The following is a 23,975-nucleotide window of genomic DNA, read 5'->3' as shown; positions in this document are numbered from 1 at the left end:
AAAAGCCTACCAGTAGATATGGAAGAGGTCAGGAATTTAGTACCACTATATGCATCACAAGGTTTTAGAGATTAAAGGAAAAATATGATTTTTTATGAAGGTAAGATAGTTACAGAGCCACAAAAGTGTTCTTTTAAATTCCAGTAACTTGGTATATATTAACTAGGAACTTTATTCAGTCATCACAGTGTTATGCGATCAACTGGAGCATCTAACTCTTCTAGCATCCTTTCGGGTCTAAAGTCTGCAAACTGGTTAGTCACAAAGATATATTCTAAATAGGTGAATGACTGTAAACTTTTTAGGCAAAAATGTATAGATAAAATTAAGTTTCCAACAAAAAAATTAGAAATCGTTAACAAGACTATTAACAATTACTAAATTTTAGCTGAAATGAAAATAGACAAAAGGAAAAATACTTTTGTATCTGTTCTTAATTTTAGAATTATTTTTAGTGGTCTTTTTGGATTTGACTTTTATAAACTAGTCTTTTTAATTTTAAAAATTAAGCTGAAATATTATACAGTATAAGCAAGCCTAAATGCAAGTATAGAAAAGTCAAAAGTTCATTTATTTCTTATTAAAAACAAAACTCACAGAATATGTTTCTTTCATGGGGAGGGCAAGGAAAATTAATTTCCAGTAACGTAATGAAAAAATTTTGGACAATTTATTATGATAATAAATACCAGAGAATCTTTCAGACTGAAAGCTCTTAATTTCCTGTAGCTGTACTAGATATTTGTCTATTAGTTCTCTTTTTCTAAGGACACTTCAGGGTCCAGCATCTCTTCTCTTGAAGGGAATTTCTTCATTTAACTGAAAACCTTCTCAGTTAGTTTTTGCTTTTATCTTGAACCTAATCACAATTGCACAGGCCTTTGTGCACTTTTCTTAGAGAAATGGAAATACTCTCAAAGCATGTGTTTTTAGTGTATCAGGAATGCATCATGTGATGTCATACAATGATGTAGTCAAGACCAACTTTACTTAATGCATCTTCTTTGTACTTGATGTAAATTATAATTATTTGAGATCTGACCTGTAGCAGCTGCTACAGACCATGGATAGAATTAAATTAAGTGAATTGTTTGTGGCCCACCTTGTCTGCCAACAGACATGGCTTGATATGAATACTTACTCTTAAGGTAAAACATCAGAAGGCACAGGGCAAAAATATGTCTAATTCCCTTTAAAGATAGCCACACATCTATTTGGTGTCATGAGGCTGCTCCACCACTGCAGTCCTACTGCTGCCTCTTCTGGAAATCGAATGTTGACAGGTGGATACTTCAAATATGGGCATGTGTGACATGTTGATGGGGAGAGAAATGAAAGGATGATCAAAGATATTGCTTTACTGGAATGGGAGTGGAAACATTATCTCTCAAGTCAGAATGAGGCTCCCATATGTGATGAAAGACCATAAAAAATGGAATCAGATTTAATGAAAATTACATCAAATTAAAATCAGTGATTTTTTTTTTGCCAAGTCCAGTCATGCCTCAGCAGAAGTGTTTTCCTTTCTATTAATTTTTGCCTTCAGACTTCTATCAGGATCCAGAAGACAAAAGTAATTTATTACTTTCTGGTTTTTGACAAAGTTTAACCAGCAGTGAGAAAGAACTTCAGACAGGCAACATGTGAAATCCTTTCAGGTGATTTCTGAATTGTCTTCTGGCATATACAACAACAAAATATAAATTAATTGGTACTCCAGCTGGTTCCTGGAAACTGAATTGCCACCTCTGAAAATTAGAAATGTCTTCCAGAGTGTTAATTCAGTGTGCCATCACAGTGAGAGCATGCTAGTGGAATCAGCACTGACGTAGAAAGGGGCTATAGGCCGCCACTGATGTTATTTTCACTCCAAGAAAAACTTCAGGAGGGCTGAAGGGTGAGGAAATAGGAAAATATAAATTCCATGTCTAAAAAAAGCTTACCCTATGAGAGCTCGTGGAAGTATATTACGCCAGTAGACAATTTAATATTTCTCAGGTGATTTTCTTTTTCCTGACTTTCCATTCTTACAGGTGTCTTACTGGTCTGAGGACTCATCTTGTCATACACAGCAACATCAGCCTGCTCCACATACCATGCCAGATGTTCAAACAATAGATGTTATAGATATATAATTTTCTGGCAGCCTACTCAGGTTTTTATTATTATAAACATTAAATATATAGTGAAACCCTCACAGAGTCCTCTTTTCCATGAAAAACTTTCACTACATCAGCATTAGCAGCTTTCCTCTTCATTTGTGTCTTAACCATGAGAAAAAAAAAATCACAGATGCGGGCTGCATTGTACTAAGAACATATGCATGCTTTTAAATCACTTTTATCTTACTTTTTACTAATGTAATCCTGAAATGTAAAATATGTTCTTTTCGCATTTACTATTATAGGCAGAACAGATGGTGAAAGGCTTAGATTAAAGTAATACAGCATGTCCATTAAAATAACCCCCACTGCTGGTGACTCTTCACCAGACCAAGAGTTATGTTTACTATAAAAAGAGTGTTTTGCTTTGCTTTTGAATACACTAGAAGCTGCCAAAGCTTTAGGCTACAGGAAGAAACTAAAAAAAAAAAAATAAAAAACAAACCACAAAACCAAACCAAAAAAACAAAACCAAAAACCAGACTGGCTACAATTCAGCCTAGTTCAGTTATCTTTATCCCATTGGGTGATATGCCCAAATGGAGGCGAATTGTAAAATTAATCCAGATTATTCATTTAAAGGAGCTATAAAATCAATACACCTCTGAAATCAGGTGTATTAATATGCACCAATTTCAAAAAATTTATGAATGTTGTATACACACCAAAGCCTCCATCCAGTGGCTCTTGGGTATATCATTACTTGTATGTGTGCATTCTTTATTAGATATATATGATCTTTATCCAAGAACTAAGATGATATATGAAGCAACAAACATTTTACCAGATCTGACCATAAAACATTTCCACTAGAGGTAGACAACAGGCAATTTAAAATATTTTCTTTGGACAATCATAGTTAATGGGACGTTAAACTCCAAAGCAGTTCAGATGATCATAATTAAAATGTTTTTCCAACCTTGTTGCTATTTTCTGTGTACAGAATAAATGAGGTTCAGGGCTAGCTTTTGGGAGTACAAAATAAATGAGGTCTGGGGCTAGATTTTGGGAGCCACTCACTATTATTATTGTTATTATTATTACTATTATAACCAACTCATAATTTTCTTTTCTTGCTAATATCTATCAAATCTTCATCTCCCAGGTTTTTCTCCCACCATCTCTTTCAGCTCTGCACCCCTCTGATAGGGCAGGACTAAAAAAGCACTGTTCGAAGTGCCTGGGCAAATCCTACTGTTTTATCATGAATTTTAGGTTGCTTTCCTCTTGCTTGCCCTTCCCTTGCTTGAGGTTGGTTTCATAGAACCCACTAGTTCACTGTACTAACATCAGGCAGTGTTAATCAGATGCTGACAAATCCTTCCAGTTTAATGAACTCAGTTTTATTTTAAGTCTACAAGACCCATATTATGCTCTGCCTGCTTTTGAATAAGATTTGAGGGAAAAAAAATTAATACTATCTTAGATAACCAAAACATCCACTTTTTGCCCTAGTAGTAAAAATTCAGCTGAGATTGATTAGCATCATTTTGATACAGTTCATATCTCATGTAGCTATCCTAGGTGCACACAGCTGGCAAGGCAGAGGATTCTCAGTTAGCACCCAGTAAAGCATATGATTTCTTTTTCTCTTCAAGAGAGAAGAAAAGTAAATGGTAAGGGGAAAAGAGGAAAAAAAGGAAAGGAAAAAAAGAAAGAAATTATGTACAGTTAAAATCTCCTAGAGTGCCCTCTAGTTCAGGAAGTACTTCACTCACTGCCATTATTTTGCTAATGAACTTCCTGCTTCCTTTCCCCACCACAACCTAAGCTCCTGTGTAAGCCAAAACTCGTGACTTCACTTTTCAGCCATGGCTTTTAAGTCACACTGTGATTCTCCTCAGCTGACTGGCAAATTATATGGGCAGGAGGCTGAAGAACACAGGCTGTACCACCTGCTCCATGTTCTTCACAAGGGCTTCTCTTAGTCTTTCAACAGTTTGTTCAGTGGTGGAGAAGGATGAGAGGGAGACAAATACAAGCTGCCAGCATTACTTGTGGTGATGGGCTGCAATGAAAGGTATGACCATTTTTCAAGATACTGGCAACTACCACGGCTGCTTCTTGAATGATGAAATCTGTGACTTTACTATGAAGCAGCTGGTAATGAGGATGCAAAATGAAACTGGAGACTGAGCACCCTGATGTTCCAGACAACAATCCCTGATAAACCAGCAGTCACAACACTGCACTGCTAGTTCAGGGTTTTTTTCTGGTGGCAGAAAGAGTAAGCAGGTACCAATGAAAGTCACACTTTCAGAAATCAGATTGATGTGGAAGGATAACAAGTCTTGAGCTGGGATTGTCCTGATAGCAAATGAGTACTTTGGAAAGGACTGTATAAGGAGAGATGAAGTGTAATTTCAGTAAATCAAAGATACTCTAAAAATCTAATTTAGAATTATTTGTAGGTATCTTCCGCAATTCTCTGAAACAGTTTGATTGCAATTGTTTAATGTAGTGCATTCAAGAAAAAGGCTTTTTTAACAACCCACAGAAATGTGTATGAACAAATGTGCTATAACAACCTCAGACAAAACTAGATTCTTAAAATTAGGAATGTGAATTCATATCTAGGTGCTCTGTTAAATATTCCCTTTTCCAAAAGCAGATGTCATTTAATTTAAATCCTTACCCTTGGTACTTTTGAGGGGGAAAAAGAAAGAAAACAAGGAAGTGATGTAGACATTTGGGTTCGCATTATACACTCTTAGAGGTCAGTTAAGAAAACATTGTACCTACAGAGAAACTGTAGTCATTAAGGTTATTATCAGTTAAATATTGACCTGGGCTCTTTAAAAATACATAGCTCTTCAATGTTACATTATGAAAGCATACATTTATATCCACTGTGTGGAGGAATAAGGGCAGTAAGACTTGTATCATTAGTAAACATCATGGTTATATTAACAAACAGATGTATTTGAGCTAAAAGTTTGACAACGTAAGTATGCAAGTGCTGCGGCATTGCCTGCAGAATCCAGTTGCCCAAATGTGTTGGGTAAGCTTCAGTTCACAGACCCAATCGAGTTTGGTCCATTCTCCAGGCAGGGACATGTTCCTTACACATTAGGCTTGAAAATGAAATCTGGGAAATTAAAGTCTACTGATGCCAATGACCACCTCCTAGTGTTTCCTTCCTTTCAAAGCTTTGTACATAGAAAAGCTTTCTTTTTCCAGTCAGCAAGTTAGCTGGCTGCTTTCCCTTCTCAAAACTCACTCCTCTTGACTAAGAGTTCAGTATTAAACTGCTGTCAAACATCTGGCAGCTTTTAGATATGTTGGAATTAATAAAGAGTAAGTAAGAAAAAGCAAGCTTTCTCAAATGGCAAGACTCACAGTCCTCTCAAACCAAGTATTTCAAAACCAACATTTTCATTTGGTCCTTCTGTCCGCTCCTCATTAACTCTGAGCCCTGTGTTGCTATTGTTGTTGATGATGATTTATTATGCATGCTGAAACATAAATGTTTCCAGATTTTTAGAAACAGTTTAAAGAAACATATTCCCGCCTCAAGATCTTATAACCTGCGGTCTTTTATTCCCTTTAAGAAACATGTTCTTTGGCCCTTTCTAGTTACTTGTGCAAAATAGAAGGCAAAATCAAGATATACAAGAAGATTTAATTTCTTGTTTCAAAGACAGTTACCTGTGGATATGGTGATGTCCTTGATTTTGACTTTGTGCTCGAGAGGCGAGATTTGCTTCCCTTCCTGTTATCCGTTATGGTTGGAGTTGAATTTGCATATGAGAATGCCGGCTTGGTAGCAGTGACCTGATCCAGGGAGAGCTGTAGTCCTTTATATTCAGTATCCCTATATAAAAGGCAAAAGTGAAAAACAAACTCACTTCATAACTTAATGGGAAACATTCCTTCCTTCTAAGTGGGGGGTGGAAACAAAAGATATTTTTCAAGAAAAAGAATAAAGCAATCCAGGGCAAGCCAGTATATCCCCCTAATACATTTATGGAGTATAGCTTACTAAACAATAGCACCATATTTATACGGAAAATATGATTGCTTTTTGCATCCAGCTGTTATCATCCTGACCTACTTTGGGCAATAATAAAAAGCCAATGGGATGGATATTTCTGAGATTTATATTAAAGTTCTACATTAGTCACATAGCTAAGCAGTTAATAGGATACATTTTCCTCAAAACTCTTTTAACCATACAACTGCAAACTTAACACATGAGTATATGTGTGTATGTTTTCACATGTGTGTATGTGGGGTGCACGTAACAGCCTACACAGCTGACTAACTAAATTGAATAACATATTTTTTTTAATGGAAAACACTTGATCTTTAAGGCCATATTTTTCATTGTTTCTGAGGTTTTGCGCAATTGGTGTAAATTTTTGAAATTTTGTTTCTTCTATGAGTCTTGTGAGTGTTTATTTATATAAAAAATCCATCAGATTTTTTTTATACCAGTTTACCAGTCAGAGAAAGTGGCTAAATAAATTCAAATCTTGTGATTTAAATATTCTGTCCATCTCTCACAAAATACTAGAGGTTTTCTCTGGGGAGCTTGTGAAGTTCAGTTAGATTCTTCAGACTTTCTAATGAATACATAAAAGTAAGGGAAACTGGCATTGTTCACAATATCTTGCTAACCATAACGTGGGCATATGCATTGGACTGCACCCCTCTGCACACATCTGCATGTCTGCTGATACCCGGGGGAGTAAGAAATGAGCTCTCCAGCTTTCATGTAGTCATACGGAACCTATTCTGACAATGATTTATTAAAAGAGAGCAAAGCAAGAGCTTCTTCCTGACCTACCTACCTGGAGGAAAAGAGGGAGGATTCATGATTTTTCTCTTCCTTTGTGTTACCAGTAGAGAAGTAGGAGAACAAGGGAAGAATAATGCTTCTCTTATGCAGTCAAAGCAGTAACAGTCATTCACATATTACCCCATACTTCATACTTAATTAATTATATTAATAATAAATAATTTCCCCAGCTTTAGCAACAATATCTTGCTCTGTAATCACACATATATTGATGTGTAAGCCATAAGAGTCTAACATTTTTTTAAAAAGAGCTGCACCACAACCTGAGCATCTCACAGCTTAGTACACTGAAATGTTTTCAGATAAAAGTCAGGGGCAGAAGGACAAACTTGATAAATCAATGAAATAAGTGAAATAGGATGAATCTTTGAGCCGGCTCAGATAAACCTGCAGAATATAAAAATTAATTCATCCCAGTTCTACAATAATTTTTTTTCATCTGATAAGCAGCAAACTTGTTGGTTAAATAGGCTTGGATTTTTTTGGCAATGTTGACTATGTGTGTACATAACACGTGAAAGTGAATCCCTGACATTAGAACTGCACTGACTACACTGTTTCCAGTCCAAAGCAGACAGAGCCCGGTCAAGTATAAATAATGCTTTGTAATGCAAAATTAGTTATTAATGAGGTAATTTCTTCAAATTTTGGCTTTAATAGAGATAGGTCTCTGCTATAATACCTGCATTTCAAATATCCTGTCTGCAGTGAAAGCATCTGAATATGGGGCTTCACTTTGGCCTATTTGACAGGTACGGCTCATCCACATATTTTGAAAGCATTAATCTTTTCTGTGGTTACTCCCAGAATTTTCATCCAGACAGTTTGGCTTGACATGCAAAGCATCTGTCTCCATAATTGATCCCTACCAAATTTTCTTTATGTTATACAAAACATCAGAAACAAAGGATGTCCAATAATCCTCATATTTGACCAGTCCAGTAGCATAAGATTTTATCAATAGTCCTGAAAAAAATGTCAGTCTCATCCTGATATACACATTCCCCCTGACTACTTAATTATAAGAAGAGGAGGGTCCTGCAGTCTCAGTGCCAGATGCAGAAAATATTGCCTCCAGAAACTAAAATTAATCAAAACTAAGTATATAAGTTGTTCACAGACTTAGGGGTATGACGAGATTGTCTTTCAGTTTTGAACCTACCACCCCTTTTACCTCCCTTTTTGCTGGAAAACCCATAGCTCTGTGCTTCTGCCATTACCTCCCCATCTCTGGTGTATGCCACCTTGTAGCAGTCTGCTGCTGTATCCTGTCAGTGAAAGAGTTTTAAAAAACCGGACTAAATACCACCCTGATATTCAGACCACAGACTGTCACTCTAACACTGCTTATCTGCTGCTACAATCTGTGTAAGGGCTGAGCATTCAAAACATAGAGAGCACACTCTACAATGCTTCTAGGTCATAGTGACTAAGTAAAAACCCAGTCAAACCAGACTGACTGAAAACTTACATGCATTTCAACATTACTTTTCTAGGTCCTTGGTATCATTATGGTGAGGGGTCATCGTCCCAGAACACCGCATATTAGAATAAACACCACAAGCTGGTATTTACAACCAGTTGCTTAGACCAGTAGCATCATTAAACAAAGGATAGTAAGAAAAATATCTGAAGTTCTTGCTGCCAAATGAAAAGTTCCTTAGAAAAAGAACACATCTGTGCTCTCTTTGCAGATGAAACACCTGGACTTTTTAGCATCACTGAGTCATGATTCAATACCTTCTCAACCCTGCCCTAGAACAGCTGCCCTTCAGAATAACCAAGAGACACACCAGAACACCATCAGTAAATGGCCAAGATAAATACCAGAAGTTAAAAAAAAAGAAAAAAAGCAAGCAAAGAAAACACGGAGGAAGAGTCAAAGAGTCCAGTGGTCTCAATGTCAAATGCAAAATATGTTCCACCAAGAAATGAAAATGTTTGAGTACTTGCACTGCAAGGCAAGACACTGGAGAAAGCAGGGCTCCCAGTGATACACAAACAACAGATGGAAATTCTGACAGCTTTCTGGAGGAATTTATAAAACTTCCACCAACCATGGAACTATAATCTCCAGATTTCTATTCGTAAACACCTTAATCACCTATTACACAGTCCTAGCCGAACAACAGTACTGCATCTTGTTTTCTACATGTAATTAAAAAAAAAGGTGGTGGATACAAGCCTCTTCCTCCAAGGTCCTCACCTTCAGGATCCCACAGGGATCCATACAATCTACATCTATCTACATGAGACTGCTGAGAGAGAGAGTGATATGGCATGTGTTCAATTGCTAACAGTATGTTGCTGACAATCTACTATTTATCTCATTTTCTGATGCAACTATCATCACTATAAAACATCAGAATAACTACAGGAAATTAGTTCTTAAATGGAGAACAGATGAATCAAACTGAATCCAGACAAGACCAAAGTGATGCTTCTTTGCAAAGGGAAACACATTGAAGACCTCCACCTTTTCATGATGGGAAACAGTCATTCTTTCCACAGTTGGATGGAAATTCTAGGTCCTCTTTGACTCCTCAAAAAACTTGGAGGCATATGCTTTTGGTAGCATATGGCTAAAAAAATGTATTATTTTTCCTCTATCTTGTCTCCCTCACTCCCCATATGAGAATCTGGCCAGTATGGTCAATGTACCAGGCACCTACAGACTGAATTACCATGCTTCACTGTAAGCAAAAATAAATCAGAAGACAAAGGGTAAAATCCTCTTGCTACAATATGCTGGTTCCCATTTTCTTCTCAGATCTAACTCCCAGAAGCGTTTCCACTCTGTGCCATGTGTCTGGCTCTGCCGATGCCCCTTATGAAGCTGGGCCTAATTTTGAAAGTACTTATTGGTGTACCACTTGTACACCATGAAGAACCAAGGATCAATGGCTGTACCAACTGCGTTTCTCTGCACTGAAGCATCTGAAAGTTGAGTACAAAGCATTCTTTACTAAAGGGATCTAGTTGTAGTAAGCTGCAAAGGTGGTGAAGGACAAAGGCTGAAGCAGCAAAACGCTTGGAAGAGGAAGCCAATCTGTTTGCACATCACTTGGATGCCAGATGGACCTGCAACACTTGAGTGAAGAGTTCTCACAATTCAGCTTTAGAAGACACTTTCTGCCTACTACCATTGCCAAAATATACTATATGAAACATGGTAACAACGATCTGTCTAATCAAAGTTTGAGGAAGAGATAATGAATCATTAGCAGACAGATACAAAAAAAGAACAGTAAGGGAGTATCAGAGCACCACAAAATCTGAATTCTATGCAAACAGCAAAGCTTTCACAACTACAGTGACTAAACGTGTGGTTAGAGCTCACCATGACACTGAAAAAATGAGAGGTTTTTTATGTGGCCTTTTTGAAGGAAAATATATGAGAAAAGGGTGAGTCAGCATTGCTAGAAATAATGTTGGGAAAGAATGGAAATAGTGATAGAGGCCCAGTGGACACAGTGTGGCCCAAGACAAACCAAAACAGTACATACAGACAAGTTGGGCCTTTTTATAATTTTGTTCCTTTAATTAATTGGGTCATATTTGGGACTACTCCCACCAAAATCTGAAAACTAAAGAGAGACTAGACATTAACATTAGAGAGCTAAAGGGACAAATAGTTTTCAAGCTATTGAGACTCCCTACTTAAAAAAGGTGTTGGCTATGGAACAAAAGAGAACTTAAGCCCTGAAAAATGCTTTCAAATAGAAAGAGCAGCTAAATAGGATGCATCCAGAGGAAGAAGTAAAATAATGACATCCATTAGTAAAGAATAAATATCCAGATTCATCCCAAAAGTATTTAAGAGGGACAGCCGGACTCAAGAATACAGATCTTATATATTCACGGTCATAAGCAGCATAACCTTCAAAACAAGAAGAAAACCTTAAGAAAAGAACAGAAAAATGCTCAACCCATGGAAAATTCTGCAAAAGCCATAAGAAAAAGCGTCTTTTTACATTAATACCACCACATGCCAGAAAGGAAAAATAAGCTACACCTGCACTGACTGAGAAGACACAGATAACCAACAAAGAGGCAAATATTTACAGTGTATTTAATTCCTTCAAAAGACAAAAAATTTAGACACCTTAAAGAAGATGAACAGAAATTCATGTTTCATACATGGAGTTACTGCAATGGATTAGAAATGCGTTTCAGTTCATTGTCTCTAGCAGCAGTAAAAAGATCAGTAGAGCTGGAACTCTTATTCTTAGGTATCTTTCAATTGAACAATATGCAGTGATCATACTGTCACTGGGAGCACCTAAACCTGATAAACACTGAATCTAGACCTGTGTCATTCTTTACATGTATTAAAGTAGTTCATGAAGTACAAGTTGAAAGTAAAAGGTGATCTTACTGGAACAGGTTCCTACATCATTGATACAATCATTCACATGACTGAAGCAAAGCAGAAAATATTGTTCATACAAAAGAAAACAAGGTTTACTTATAATTGGTTACACTATTATTTCAATTGAATACATGATATGTGTTCTTAATTTCCTCTAGTTTTACATGAAAAATCTATGAAAAGGGTCATACACACTCCACATTTCTTTTAGCTAAAAATCAGAAAAATTATTATTTGTCAGATTTTCTGCCAGTCTAGCAATAGAAATTGTGAGATGAAACCAAAGGTGTCAATGTCATTAATGTTCAGTCTATTTTGCTGAATTATTGCAGTTCAGTTAAAAACAGACATGAAGGTGATAAAAGTCTGGCACTTCCTCATGCATGTCTGACCACAATTCTGCAATATATCGTTCTTCTACTTTTAAACAATGCCTGCAACTTTTAACATTTCCACACTCCAGCTCATACAATGCTAACAGAGCACCATTCAGCAGATGAATGAAAAGAGAACAGATTCTGGCTGTTTGTCATCTTCATGGCTTTCTAAATCAGCAGATGGTACAACAAAACAGACAATTTCCTCATCTGCTGTGTCCTCTGTTCATGTACAATGTGCCTCAGAAATGTTTACAAAGGCCTCGGTCTGCTCACGAGATTTGTCAGAAGCATATGCAATCCCTTTAGCATCCTCCAGAACCAGTCAAAATAAGTAGGTTTCACTTAGCTCATACAGAAAGCCAAATTTCAGTACAAAGTGAGAAGAAAGCTGTAGGACCTCACTGCTTGTTATGAAACTATGCTGACATTCAGTTGTGCAACCTCAGAGATACTCCCTGCCTCAGCTGTTCTATCAGTTATTGGGATGATGTTAGCAACTCTCCTTTCTAAAACTTCTTGAGTGAATAGTCCCATATAGGCCTCACCTACTGGACACCAAAGTAATTGGAAAGACCCTCCAGAACTCTTTCAAATGGTTGCTTATTATTAGTACACTTAATGGTTAAACCATGCATCTACTTGGAGAAGTATGAGTACTGTATATTGGATCCCTTCATTAAGTTCCAGGCACCCATTTATCTCCATAAATAGCGCAAGCAACAGTAGCTGTTTACATCTTGTTGAGTCAAACTTTACAGCTTCTTCAGCCATGAGATTCACTTACATGATACCATGTTTCTATATTTGCTTTTAAACATGAAGCAATCCAAACTGGGGAGGTTCATTAAATTATTTGATACATTCAGAAACATTGAAGCACAGATTTTCCTGTACAGGTTATTTAACACAAATGTCTGAGGATATCCTCTAGAAAACTTCTTTCAGATAAATTTTACATATTCCCTGATTCGTTTCTCATCTCAGAATGCAGTCATCTAACTGCCAGTCAAAGTTAAATAAAACATCCTGGCCTCTGGATAATCATGGTGTGGAAGATTTTTCAGCAGCCTGAAGGTACAGTTTTTCATTCCAAACCACATGCCTAGCCATTTTTGGCTCCAAAAAGGAGATCTCTGTACACTGTATTTGCCTTTATTTATTAGACTTGCTAGATGAAAATATGCACCAGGAACTTATTATTGTTCATGAATAAAATGCCTAAGATATCCCAGGCTAATTACATACAAATTTAATTACAATTTTTAGTTACAGATAGCACTGAAAAAAAATACTTTAATTCATTAAATATGATGACCTAAGTTTAATTCTGTAACATTTATTTATATTGGGAGTACTTGCTTTCAAATGCAAGATGTTTAGGAGAACAGCTGCCTAAATGTTGTGTTTGATGTATATTCAGTTCTTGCCAAATTAAAAGGAGAAATATATTTGACAGGAGTTTATAAATGTTTGTATATGTTAGAATAGGTTATATATTAGAATCTGCCTCATAATAAGAAAATTGTTTTAGAGGGACATGACCTCAGAGCCTGCTATGGTTTTTTGCTTGGTTGTTTTTTTTATTCTCAACTAGTTGAGAATACTTTACCTGAAGTCATGTTAAACCCTGCAAAATTCCAGGTATCATGTTCATACCGTCAGCCTTTACTAAATTATTATGGTGACTTTGTAATCATTTGGATGTTTTATTACTTTAAATTCACTGGCATATTCAAAATAAAATTTCTTAATAAACAAAAGGCCTGTTAAATGAGACTTTAAAAACTTTAATTTTCTTTTCTTCCAGCTACTCACTTCAACCAGCCCATTAAAACCAATGTCACCTCAGTGCATCAGCGAGTGCATGTAGACAACATCTCTTTAAGAATTAGTGTCATATAAACATAAGATCTCTCCTATCCTTGTAGAATGGTTTCCATTTTGCAGGAAGCCAGACTGACAACAATGCAACAGACTGCTGTTATAAAGGGTAGATTTTCCTGTATCAGAATTCTTAATATTTTTCTGTGTTAAAAAAACATACCTTGAATATCACTGACACCCGTAAGACACCAGTCTGGTAGCCAAGTGACCTGGATTCAATTCCCAACCCTCCCAAAGACTACTGGTGTCACAGAGGATGAATCATGTATCCTGGGATTTAGCAAGCATTTGGCACTTGCCTGAGCTTACCATCGAGGCAGCCAAGGGGACTTTTAATTTAGCCCAGCATTGATCACTTCTGAGAATCCCTACTTTAACTTTCACAGAATCACAGAATCAGCTAGGTTGGAAAAGACCTCTGAGATCATCAAGTACAACCTGTGACTGAACACCACCTTGTCAACCAGACCATGGAACTAAGTGCCACATCCAGTCTTTTCTTAAACCCCCTTCAGGGGTGGTGACTCTACCACCTCCCTGGGCAGCCCATTCCAATGTCCAGTCACCTTTTCTGTGAAGAGCTTCTCCCTAATGTCCAACCTAAACCTCCCCTGGTGCAGCTTAAGACTGTGTCCTCTTATCCTGTTGCTGGCTGTCTGGGAGAAGAGACTGACCCCTACCTGGCTACAACCTCCTTTCAAATAGTTGTAAAGAGTGATAAGGTCACTCCTGAGCCTCCTTCTCTCCAGGCTAAACAGCCCCAGCTTGCTTAGCTGCTCCTCATTTTGCATTTGCTGCATTATTAGCTCTGAAGAGGAAGATAACAATATGCTATTGTAGGTAACACTTATTTCGTGAAATATCTTTGTCTGTGTCACCTATTAAACTTCAGCTTTTTTGGAAGGAGCAACCTGCTGCTATGCTATCAATGCACAATAGCTGACATTACTGAGCTAACTCTGAGCTGCGTCTCATCTGCACATCACCACAGATAACAAAAAATACATTTCCCAAGGGCAGTACCCATGTCACTATTGATGCAAAACATGTTTTTATTATTTCAGAATCTCCATGTATTCAACGCAAACATTTTTAACTATGTCCTATACCATTTATCCTTGATTAAACCTCTACTAGATAGTTAATCATTAATGATTTCTTTACAGTTGCTGTTCAAACAGCTCATTCATGCCAATGACATACAAAATTTCACAGACGTGTTCTTTAATTGGATTCATTTATTTCTAATCTACTTAAGTCCTCACTACTGTAATGCTTGACTAAATAGACATTAAACTCACTTATTTAAACTGCTAAAATAAATTTGAGGTGTATTCTATGAATAAAAATATTTGACTGAATACATGTAATACCATTGTTATTGTGTACTTAACTGAGCAGAAAATATTGGAAATAGCACGCTAGATAGATCTTTGATATGCTTGGACAAAAGGATTTGAGAGGACCCAGATGATTTTTTGGCAGAGATTAAAAATTAACAGGTTTCTAAAGACTAAGGATTTCTACAGCACATTAAGGTATGTAGTAAGGAGAACCAACAGGAGCTCCTCATGATTTTCATGGGGTTTGGATGTTGCCATTTTAAATCCAAGCACTGTTTCAGAGATAAAGGCCTTATACTAATTCTGTCCCCTCATGGCAAGGGCTAAAACCAGCTAAAATGCTTTCAAGATTTGACTGATCTATGTTTTGTAAAAGTAACTGAAAAGTTGGCACAAAATTGGATAAAAGTCCTATATGTGGATGTTTCATTTCACAAAATACAATTATGTAGCTATGGACTCCAGGATATCGGGGACATATATAACACTCTTCTCTACGGGGCTTGAAAACCTAGTTTCAGATTTTTATTTCTAAAACTAGTGTTCTTAAACTCTGTTTTGGTGAAGAATCCTGTAATCTGTATGATTCTCCACTTACACTGAGAAGTTTCACAAGAGTAAGAAGCATCATGTTGCAGAGTGGTCACTGATACAACACAGACTGCCCTGTGTGTAAGAAAATGTGCATCACGGCATAACTATGCAGTAAATGAGGATTATAAAGATAAGGATTATACCTCATACTATACATAAACCCCTCATGCACTATTTCAAATATTGTATATTCTGACCATCTTATCTGAAAACCTGAAAAACTTTAGAGTGGGACAGCAAAGATGATGGGTTTAGAACAGCCTCAATATGAGAAACAATTAAGGACTCTCAAGTTGAAAAAGAGGTGACTGGGACAACAAATGGTAAATTATGAGCAACATAGAGAAGATTATTAGGAAGCAGTTTTTTGCTTCTTCTTCTATCAGAACAAATAGAAGCTATAAAAAAAAACAAAAAAGGTGGCACTTTCACAAAAAAAGAGGGCTTTCTTGTTACATTTACTTAACCTTGGCAAAAGCTCACATGATTTCAAAAAATAAACAGGTAAATTTGTGGAGATAAAAAAAAACCCAAAAAACATTGACAACTAATACTCTCAAAGATCTCACCTCTTTCTAGGAAATCATTTGAACTTCTCAAAGACTGGAAGAAAGTACTGGGGAAGCATTACTGCATACTTCTCGTATTTTTTAACTCTTTCCAAAGTATTTCCCATGGTCACTACCAGTATGTGTCTGATTCTGTATAGCTGTTCTTATCTTACACTCTATACCACAGTAGTTAGCATTTTTGTACTTCAGTTCCTTTGAAACTGTGAAGAGTGGTCCTGACAATTTGCTGTTATTACTTTTACTAATTTACTGTAAAACTTAAATTAGTGATATTTCAGGTTTTATCAACTCCTCTATGTCTCCCATAATTAAAGGTTTGCTGTGACAATGTTCCTAAGATCCTAAGGTTAATACTTGAAAAATTAATTAGCTTTTCTATGATGACTTTCTATGTAAGCTTTTGGGATCTGAGAATAATTTATTGGAGACAAACATTTGTGCTTGAAAAACTATTTACTGTTCGTTCTACTTGTTCCTCTTTGGAAATTTTCTATCTACATGCCTCATAATATACTTGTCCATCATTTCAGCCTGCTTTTTCTGATCAGCTGCCCCTCACAGTGAAGAGGCATGTTGAGCACAAAAGGATTCATGAACTTTTTCTGGTGAGGACATCCCATTTATAGTAGATCCCTTTCTCTTTCATCAGATTAGTCCTTCCTTGTCATAAGACTTCCACTTTCCTTAGGAAGCAATATTTTTCTAAAACAAAAGTCTTTCTGATTCACTTGTCCAAAGTTCCTCAGGTTTGGCCAAGGGAGAGCACTTTGCCTCTGAGGGCCATAATGTGCCATTATCTACCAAAAAAGCATGATGCAATACTTAATAACTACTTTTCAACTGAGCCTTCTTCTGCTTAAATTTTAAAGGTAAGGGGAGGAAGACAGGCAAGGGCTCTCATTGGAGTTTTGGCTTTTTGGGGAGAATGGCTTTTTGGTTTTTTTACAAATTAATATACCTGTTTTCTCATTTCATTTTTTGTACAAGAGTTAGACTGCTTTTTAGCTTGTTCCCATGCACAGCCAAATCTCTACTGCAGCCAAATCCCACCCACATTACTAGCCACTTGGGTCTAAGTCTCTGTTCATATCGCCTTGGTCATCTAGCTTTGATAGACAAATAATATACAAAATTTGATGTTGTTAAAACAGGAGACAAATAGCAAGAAAGGACAATATCATGAGGCCATAAGGTAATACATAATTCTCCATTTTATTTGATTCTTCCCTAGTAATCACTGATCTTGTCTCCTCAAAGTGTACATTATACGTGGTTATTAAGTGGGTCCATTAAATGTTAAAATTGACGTAGGATAACTTGTTTCTCTACCTAGACTCTCTGGGCCACAGAATAAGTTAAACCACCATCTATTGCAAAAATACTGCTTGCCCCACATCATCTATCAAATTCAAAAGACTTTTTTAATGGTTAGGATAACAACAATTCATTATTAACATACGCAGTTCAAGAAATGCATGCCCATGTTAAAATCCAGCTTATGAAAGGGAAGAATGAGTCTCCAGTGGGTCAAATGATTATAGGTAGTAAAACAGTTAATAGGAATATCTAAAATTTCTCAATAAATAAATAAAAATAACTTAATAAAACAAAATAACATCTAGCTTTCATCTTCTCTGGAAACCTAAATCTGTCATCTGCCTAGTACCTTTGTCTTCTTGGTCATTGCTTTGACTAGGACAGGCAGGGGCCTTAGCTGGCTTTAGTCATTCTGTTGTCACTGCTTCACACGCACATTCATCAAGGGTTTCTGGATGCTTAGAAGTGTCTCCGACTAAGCAGAGACACTTTTATTGTTCCCATAAAAATGTCCACAGCATTCATGTAGATCAACTGCCAACCTACAACTGTCTTTGGACCAACACTACAGTTAATCTGCAGCTGAAGCAACTGAACACTTGATTTGGTTTGTGCAACAAGTCCACTATATCACAATGTGTGAAATTTACTGTGCTTTTGGTGATCACTTCTGTAGCACATACAGAGCAACTCCAGAGTATCACACCTGTGCAAATGGTGCTGTGCACCTTCTGCCTTATTGCTTTCTTGAACTCACTAAATATCCCCATGGAAGCCCTAATAGCATGTTCCCATATTATACAGTTATAGTCACACAGGCAGGCAGTTTTCTTTGGACTGAAGCCATGTCCCTACCCCCATTGCTGTTTTTTATAAACCAGAAAGCACCAAGGAGTCTGATTATCTTTTGGAAGGTGAAAAGTTTTCTTTAACTCTCCTACTAGCAGCTTAGGATCAATAGAATTATTTTGGGGAACACTGTTCAGAAGTTCGGCTGCAAATGGGAGGATGCTGTCAAGCTCTTTATCCCCAAATGTAGTCTCTATTTGAGCAAATACTCTATTGAGATATGCCTCGTGAAGCAGTCATTAAGAGTTATTATTTTGTTCTGTGTACAAAACAGTCTTTGGAAACAACAAGAGAAATGCCTTAAGACAGAGGGAGAGAGTTTTCTATAGCAGCAGCCCAGGCTAAGAGCTGCAAACCATAGTACAGAGATGATCAAAGCTACGGGCTACTTGAGAACAGGGCATGTTCGCTTGCTCACTAACAGCACAGATGTAAGAACATTGAATACTGGATGGGTTTAAAGGTCTTCACACTAGGTTATGTCAAAATATCTGTACAATGCTAGGGATATAACCAAACTTTAATTAGTCAGGCAGTTGAGTTTCCATAGCTGCACTGAAACTTCTGCAGATAATAGCTTTTATTTTCAACATTGCTGCCCCCAAGATTTATACACAGTGGTCTGTAGCTGAAAAACTATGGTTGTTCTTTATTAGGTCCCAATTCAACACAGTAACAAATGTGTCCTTCAAGTCATCTCTATTTGGCAAAGCCAAGGAATATTTTCATTTCTAAGAGTGTGTCTAAGGGTTTTTTTGTATTTCAAAACTGAATTCACTAAGATATTATCATGTACTGAAAGTTATGTCTAAGCATTTTTAGAGCCTGACATGTGCTCAAGTGCTTTAGTAAATCAGGACTTCTGAAATCTAATTGCACTAAGTGGATCATAACAAAAGACAACAACAGGAATAAATTGTCTAACTGTGTTAAAGACCATGAGATTGATTCCAGAGTTCAGCCATCCCGAAGGGTCAGATGCTATACCCTTGTTCACACAGAGCAGTGCCTGCCTCCATAAATAGTGTCATCAAAGTGAAAGGGGCTGCCTCTGAAGTAACCCACTGAATACGAACATGTGTGCTGGAGCCTGGCCCACACTGTAAAGTACAAAAGAGAGGTGAGGGAAAGAGAATTAGATTTTAAACAGATACTTGTCACTTTTGAATGGACAAAGATTTATTTGTTAACACTTAATTTAGGCCATGTCAAAATGTCCCATTTGTGTGTGTACAAATAAAAACTAGCAAGAACAACATAATGTAGAGGGAAGATCTTGCTTCAGAAGCAGTTTAGTAACTTATCACACCTGTTGTACCTTCTGATAATTACAGTGAAACAACATGGGAATGACAGCAGTACTGAGATGCAGCACAGAGCAACAAGAGCAAACATGCAACAGATTGAGGAAACAGAAGCAGAGCTAGTAAAATTGTAAGCCTGCTTAAGGAACATACTGGTGCTGTTATGAGAGCAGGAGCCAGTTCTGCATCCAGTTTTGTGCAGAGTATCAAGAGAGCGATAGCATGCAAGGGAATCCTTTGATAGTGGACGGCTTGGCCTGTCTCTTCTGCACAGCTACTAACACAGTCCATAGACGAGATACAAATGTGACGTGGTAAAACCAGCAGCCACTTTTTCAACTTCCTCTTCAGCATTCTGAACTATCACAGAGTTGTGAATACAACCCTAAACCCCATGGTCTATTGTCTCCCCCGCTCTACCACATAGGGAGGACCACTGGGACTGACCCCCAAAGGGACTGAAGCGCCCAGCTGCTGTAGTGATGTTCACAAGTCTCATTTCTGCCATTCAGAGTGCAGAAGGGCAGAGTAAGGACAAAGTGTGAACAACCTCTCTAGCAAGAACAGCTGTGCTACAGTGTACAGTCCAACGCTTCCATGTAAAGTAAAATCTGTGGCAGTTTACCTTAGACCATAAACCGTGGCATTTTAGGAGTAAGAGTCCCTGGAGCAGGCCCTGTACCTTTCATCAGTGAAGTGAGGCAGACAGCTGGAGATAGTAATTGCTTCAGCTGCTGCCCCTGCTGAATGTGTCTCAACCCCAGACAAACATTTTACAAGATCTGTAACTCAGTGTTTGGGAGGAGGGTGTTTCCAAAGGCAGCACAAAGAACAGGAAAATGATGAAGTGGAAAGCATTTGAAGTCACCCTTCTTCCTAGAAATAAAGACACTTTTTTACAATCTTGAATTTCGTGCCGTGTGAGACTCTCAGCACGCATGCATTTAAACTAATGACTGGAGGGTTTTTTTCCATAGGTCTGAGCTGCAGTCCTTTTATCCTTTCTCTAACAAATAAAACTCTTCATAGGAACAGTGACTCCAGGCTCTGGTTTTAGTGCCCTGGCCATTACAGTCACCTGGTTTAAATACAAGCATAGAGATTTGGAGTGAATTAAACAAATGGTAGCTAAGAAAGTCCCTACATGAACAAAGAAGAACTATAGAAATGTACTGTGAACACCTGGAAAAGCCTGTCTCCTATTTGCAAGAAATACATAAACAATGTCCCAGGGAGACAAGTCTGTAATAAAAACTAATGGTGAACAAACAGAATACTGCAAGAGGAATCTTCTGCAAGAGCTATACTTCAAGAGGAATCCTTTTATATTTTTTTCTTCAAGGCATATGCTTCCCAAACATTCCGATTTATTAAAACAATTCCTCTATATATTTACATTGCTAATCCAATTACATGAATGATGGTAGGCTTTACAGTCAGAGGAAAAGTACATTGCAGACTGAACAGAAAAAATGGGGCCCAGTACTGTGCACAATTAAGCAAGTGGCAAAAATTCCCATTAATACAGAGAAATATAAAGGAAAAGTAGTAGGGCAAGTTGGTTTCTACTATTTACAACTACTTAAGAAAAAATCCGAAACATTATCCAGTTAAAGTTACAAAGCCTTATCTTGAATATTACAGGTTAGATGACTAAGCTTGTTCATACAACTAGTTTCACTAATGATATGAGAAAGTATACACAGGATTACTTCTGCGAGCAGTAACTTTCCCAGTGTATTCACTATCCTTCACACTCCATCACACACTCGGGAGATACCAGACAACCTATATCTACCTTTGACTAAGGAGAGAATGATGTGGCAATTCCAACTAGGTCAGTTTGAAAGAAATTCTCAAGAAAGGTAGGCGTATGGGTGTGGAAATAAATTTTTGGATTCTCCCATTGACTAGGAAGAGACAGATGTGAGATCTGATGTTCTAGAGAAAGGACAAAAAGAAGATTTCTATGAGAAGCTATGAAAATATGTGACTGTCCATAAATATGGGGAGAGCTTTTTTTCTGTGTGAAACACAAATTTCCTTAAGGCCCACTCAATGTGCCAGGAAGGACTGCTTTTAAGTCTGAGCCATCACACATAAAGATAGTACCTTGCCATCTTTATCATTTCAAATCTGGTAGCACACAAAGCTATGAATAGTAATAATAATTCAAAGGTGAAGTGTGTAGATACAATTAATGGTTAATTTATTCTAAATTGCATCGACCACATTGTTGGTAAAACATTTGTCAATATGGCAGTCATTTGTGAAATAATCTTTCAAATAAATTGCATTCGGTTTGTGTTCCTAATCAGGTCAACTGGGACTATATCAAATACATGCTATATCATTAGGAGAGAGATTAGTCACAATTAGGTACCTAATCCGTGTTATCTGTATATGTCACCACTATTGCTATTCTTTTAAATTATAAAGGATGACAAAATGTATATAGGAAAGTTTCTTTAGCTTTCTCTGGGGACAAATTATTATATTTGCCCATGCTCAGAACATCAAAGGATTTTTGCATTGTCCATTTGTTTAAGAGAGGGTTGTTTGCGATCCAAATATAAACTTAACTTCAGCAGTTGCATTCTCCATTAATTGACTCATACTTGAGTCCCTTTATGTGATAAACATGCACAGCTAATAATCAATGATATGGTGACTGTGTGTACAGAACAAATAAGAAAAGAAACAAATATTCTGTGTCTGTACTCACATATGCCAAGCAGAATACAAAGAAGAGCAAATATGTATGCTTTAAAGATAGAGTCCTTAAAGGTCATTTGTATTAATTTTTGATACACTATTATGCAAAAAAAAATCACCTTTCCTCTTATTCCTAAAATGCCATTGCCACTCTGCTGATTTAATTCAGTATATATACTTATTACAAACATTTGTCCCAAGCCTAGAATTCATGATCTCAGAGCTCGAGATTTATGGAAAATGGAAATCACCTCTTTTTTATTTTTTTTAACTGAGGTGTGGGGAGTTCTTTTTGCATAAACTCTCTTTCATTCTTTCCTTTTTCATCATCAGTACTACCCAGGTGAGCTGGAAAGCTACAAGGTAAGAGATTCTCCTTCTTGCTGCTCAGCCTGCACTGAAACTGCTCCAGATCAGTTTGGCACTTATGGCACTCAGTATCCTCTCCTTTCCAAAACATAGCGCTCAGGCTCCTCTCAACAGTGAGAAAAAGCTCCTTATCCCATGAGCAAACCGAAAAAAATCCTGGGTCTTTCCCTGAGTGAAGAAGTACTGTGCAAAGGAACCAGGGACCCAGCAGGTCAGAAATTGGCAGCACATCTTCCAAAGTTTATGACCCCTTTTGCAATTTTCCTATTTCGTATTTTCAAATGAATTTTTGGAGGGAGTCATCCCATCTTTCAAGTTCCAGCTTGCAATCCCAAATGTGTGGGATTGCAATTATGTTATTTAAAAACAAAAACCCACTAGTTTGAACCTCTTTCACTTTCTCCTTGGCTTCCACACACAGGAGCCAGTATGCAAAGGTTTGTATTTCTGTTCTGTAAGCATGTTCTTCCCCTTTGGGTTTGTAACAGGACCTGGCTGCAGCAGGCAAATTTGTGCCTGTGCCTCTACGAGGAGCTGCACCAGGGGCTCTGCCACACACCCACTGCCCCGTGGGTGAAACATGGGAGGAACCCATGGTGCACACACTCACTTCAGCCTCTCTTGGTTTACTGTAATAATCCAGTGCCATCCTTAAGGAACTACAGTATTTATAGGATTTATACCAGCATAAAGTATATTAAACACTTGCAGATTTTGAGTGCTACAGGACCTTTGTCCAGCCCTCCTGGAGTGGAGCCTACCTCACACCAGAGGAAAACCTCAAGTTCCCATAACCTCTCATTTTCCTCTATGTTTTTCCCACCTATCTTTCTCATTTGAGTGATAACATCTTGACTCTGAATAGTTCACTAAGAAAATTAAGCCTGCTCTAGGTAGTTCAGCATCCCCCTGGCCAACTCTGCCACCATGAGCCTTTCCCTAAAAGCTCCGTCTACCTCCAGTTACCCATTTCAGAGGATGACTGCATTTCACTTTTTTAAAAGCCTGACTGCATCTCACTTTTTTAAAAGCCAGCCCTTTCTCTGCTTACAGCCCCCTGGCACATGGCAAGGCCTGTTCTCCCTATATGTTTTTCTGAATGGTAGGCTAGGCAGAGAAGTAGGATAACGATGCTAATTATAATGATGATGATGACGATTATAATAATAATAACAATAATAATAATAATAATAATAATGCTCAAGTGGAAGTTATGCCTATCCCCTGGAACAAGGGTAGCAATTGCAGTAGCAGCAGCCCTGCTGCAGAAGCAAGCAGGATGTGATCTCTTCTACAGCTCCCTAATGAAGAGC

At 37.4% G+C, this 23,975-nt stretch overlaps 1 protein-coding gene across 1 annotated transcript in view; it reads right to left on the bottom strand.

The window, feature by feature from the left end:
• Window positions 1-23,975, bottom strand: part of SIM1 (SIM bHLH transcription factor 1) — a 47,205-nt gene that overhangs the window by 5,739 nt on the left and 17,491 nt on the right. Inside the window, exon 9 of the mRNA XM_029962896.1 lies at window positions 5,811-5,976. Within this exon, the coding sequence (XP_029818756.1) occupies window positions 5,811-5,976 (166 nt within the window). The remainder of the gene's footprint in view (window positions 1-5,810; window positions 5,977-23,975) is intronic.

The sequence above is a fragment of the Manacus vitellinus genome, unplaced genomic scaffold (assembly GCF_001715985.3).
Source record: "Manacus vitellinus isolate BGI_N305 unplaced genomic scaffold, ASM171598v3 scaffold_4_pilon, whole genome shotgun sequence".
Classification (NCBI taxonomy): Eukaryota; Metazoa; Chordata; class Aves; order Passeriformes; family Pipridae; genus Manacus; species Manacus vitellinus.
Note: the sequence above shows the minus strand (reverse complement) of the source record. Positions and strands in the feature narration are given on the sequence as shown.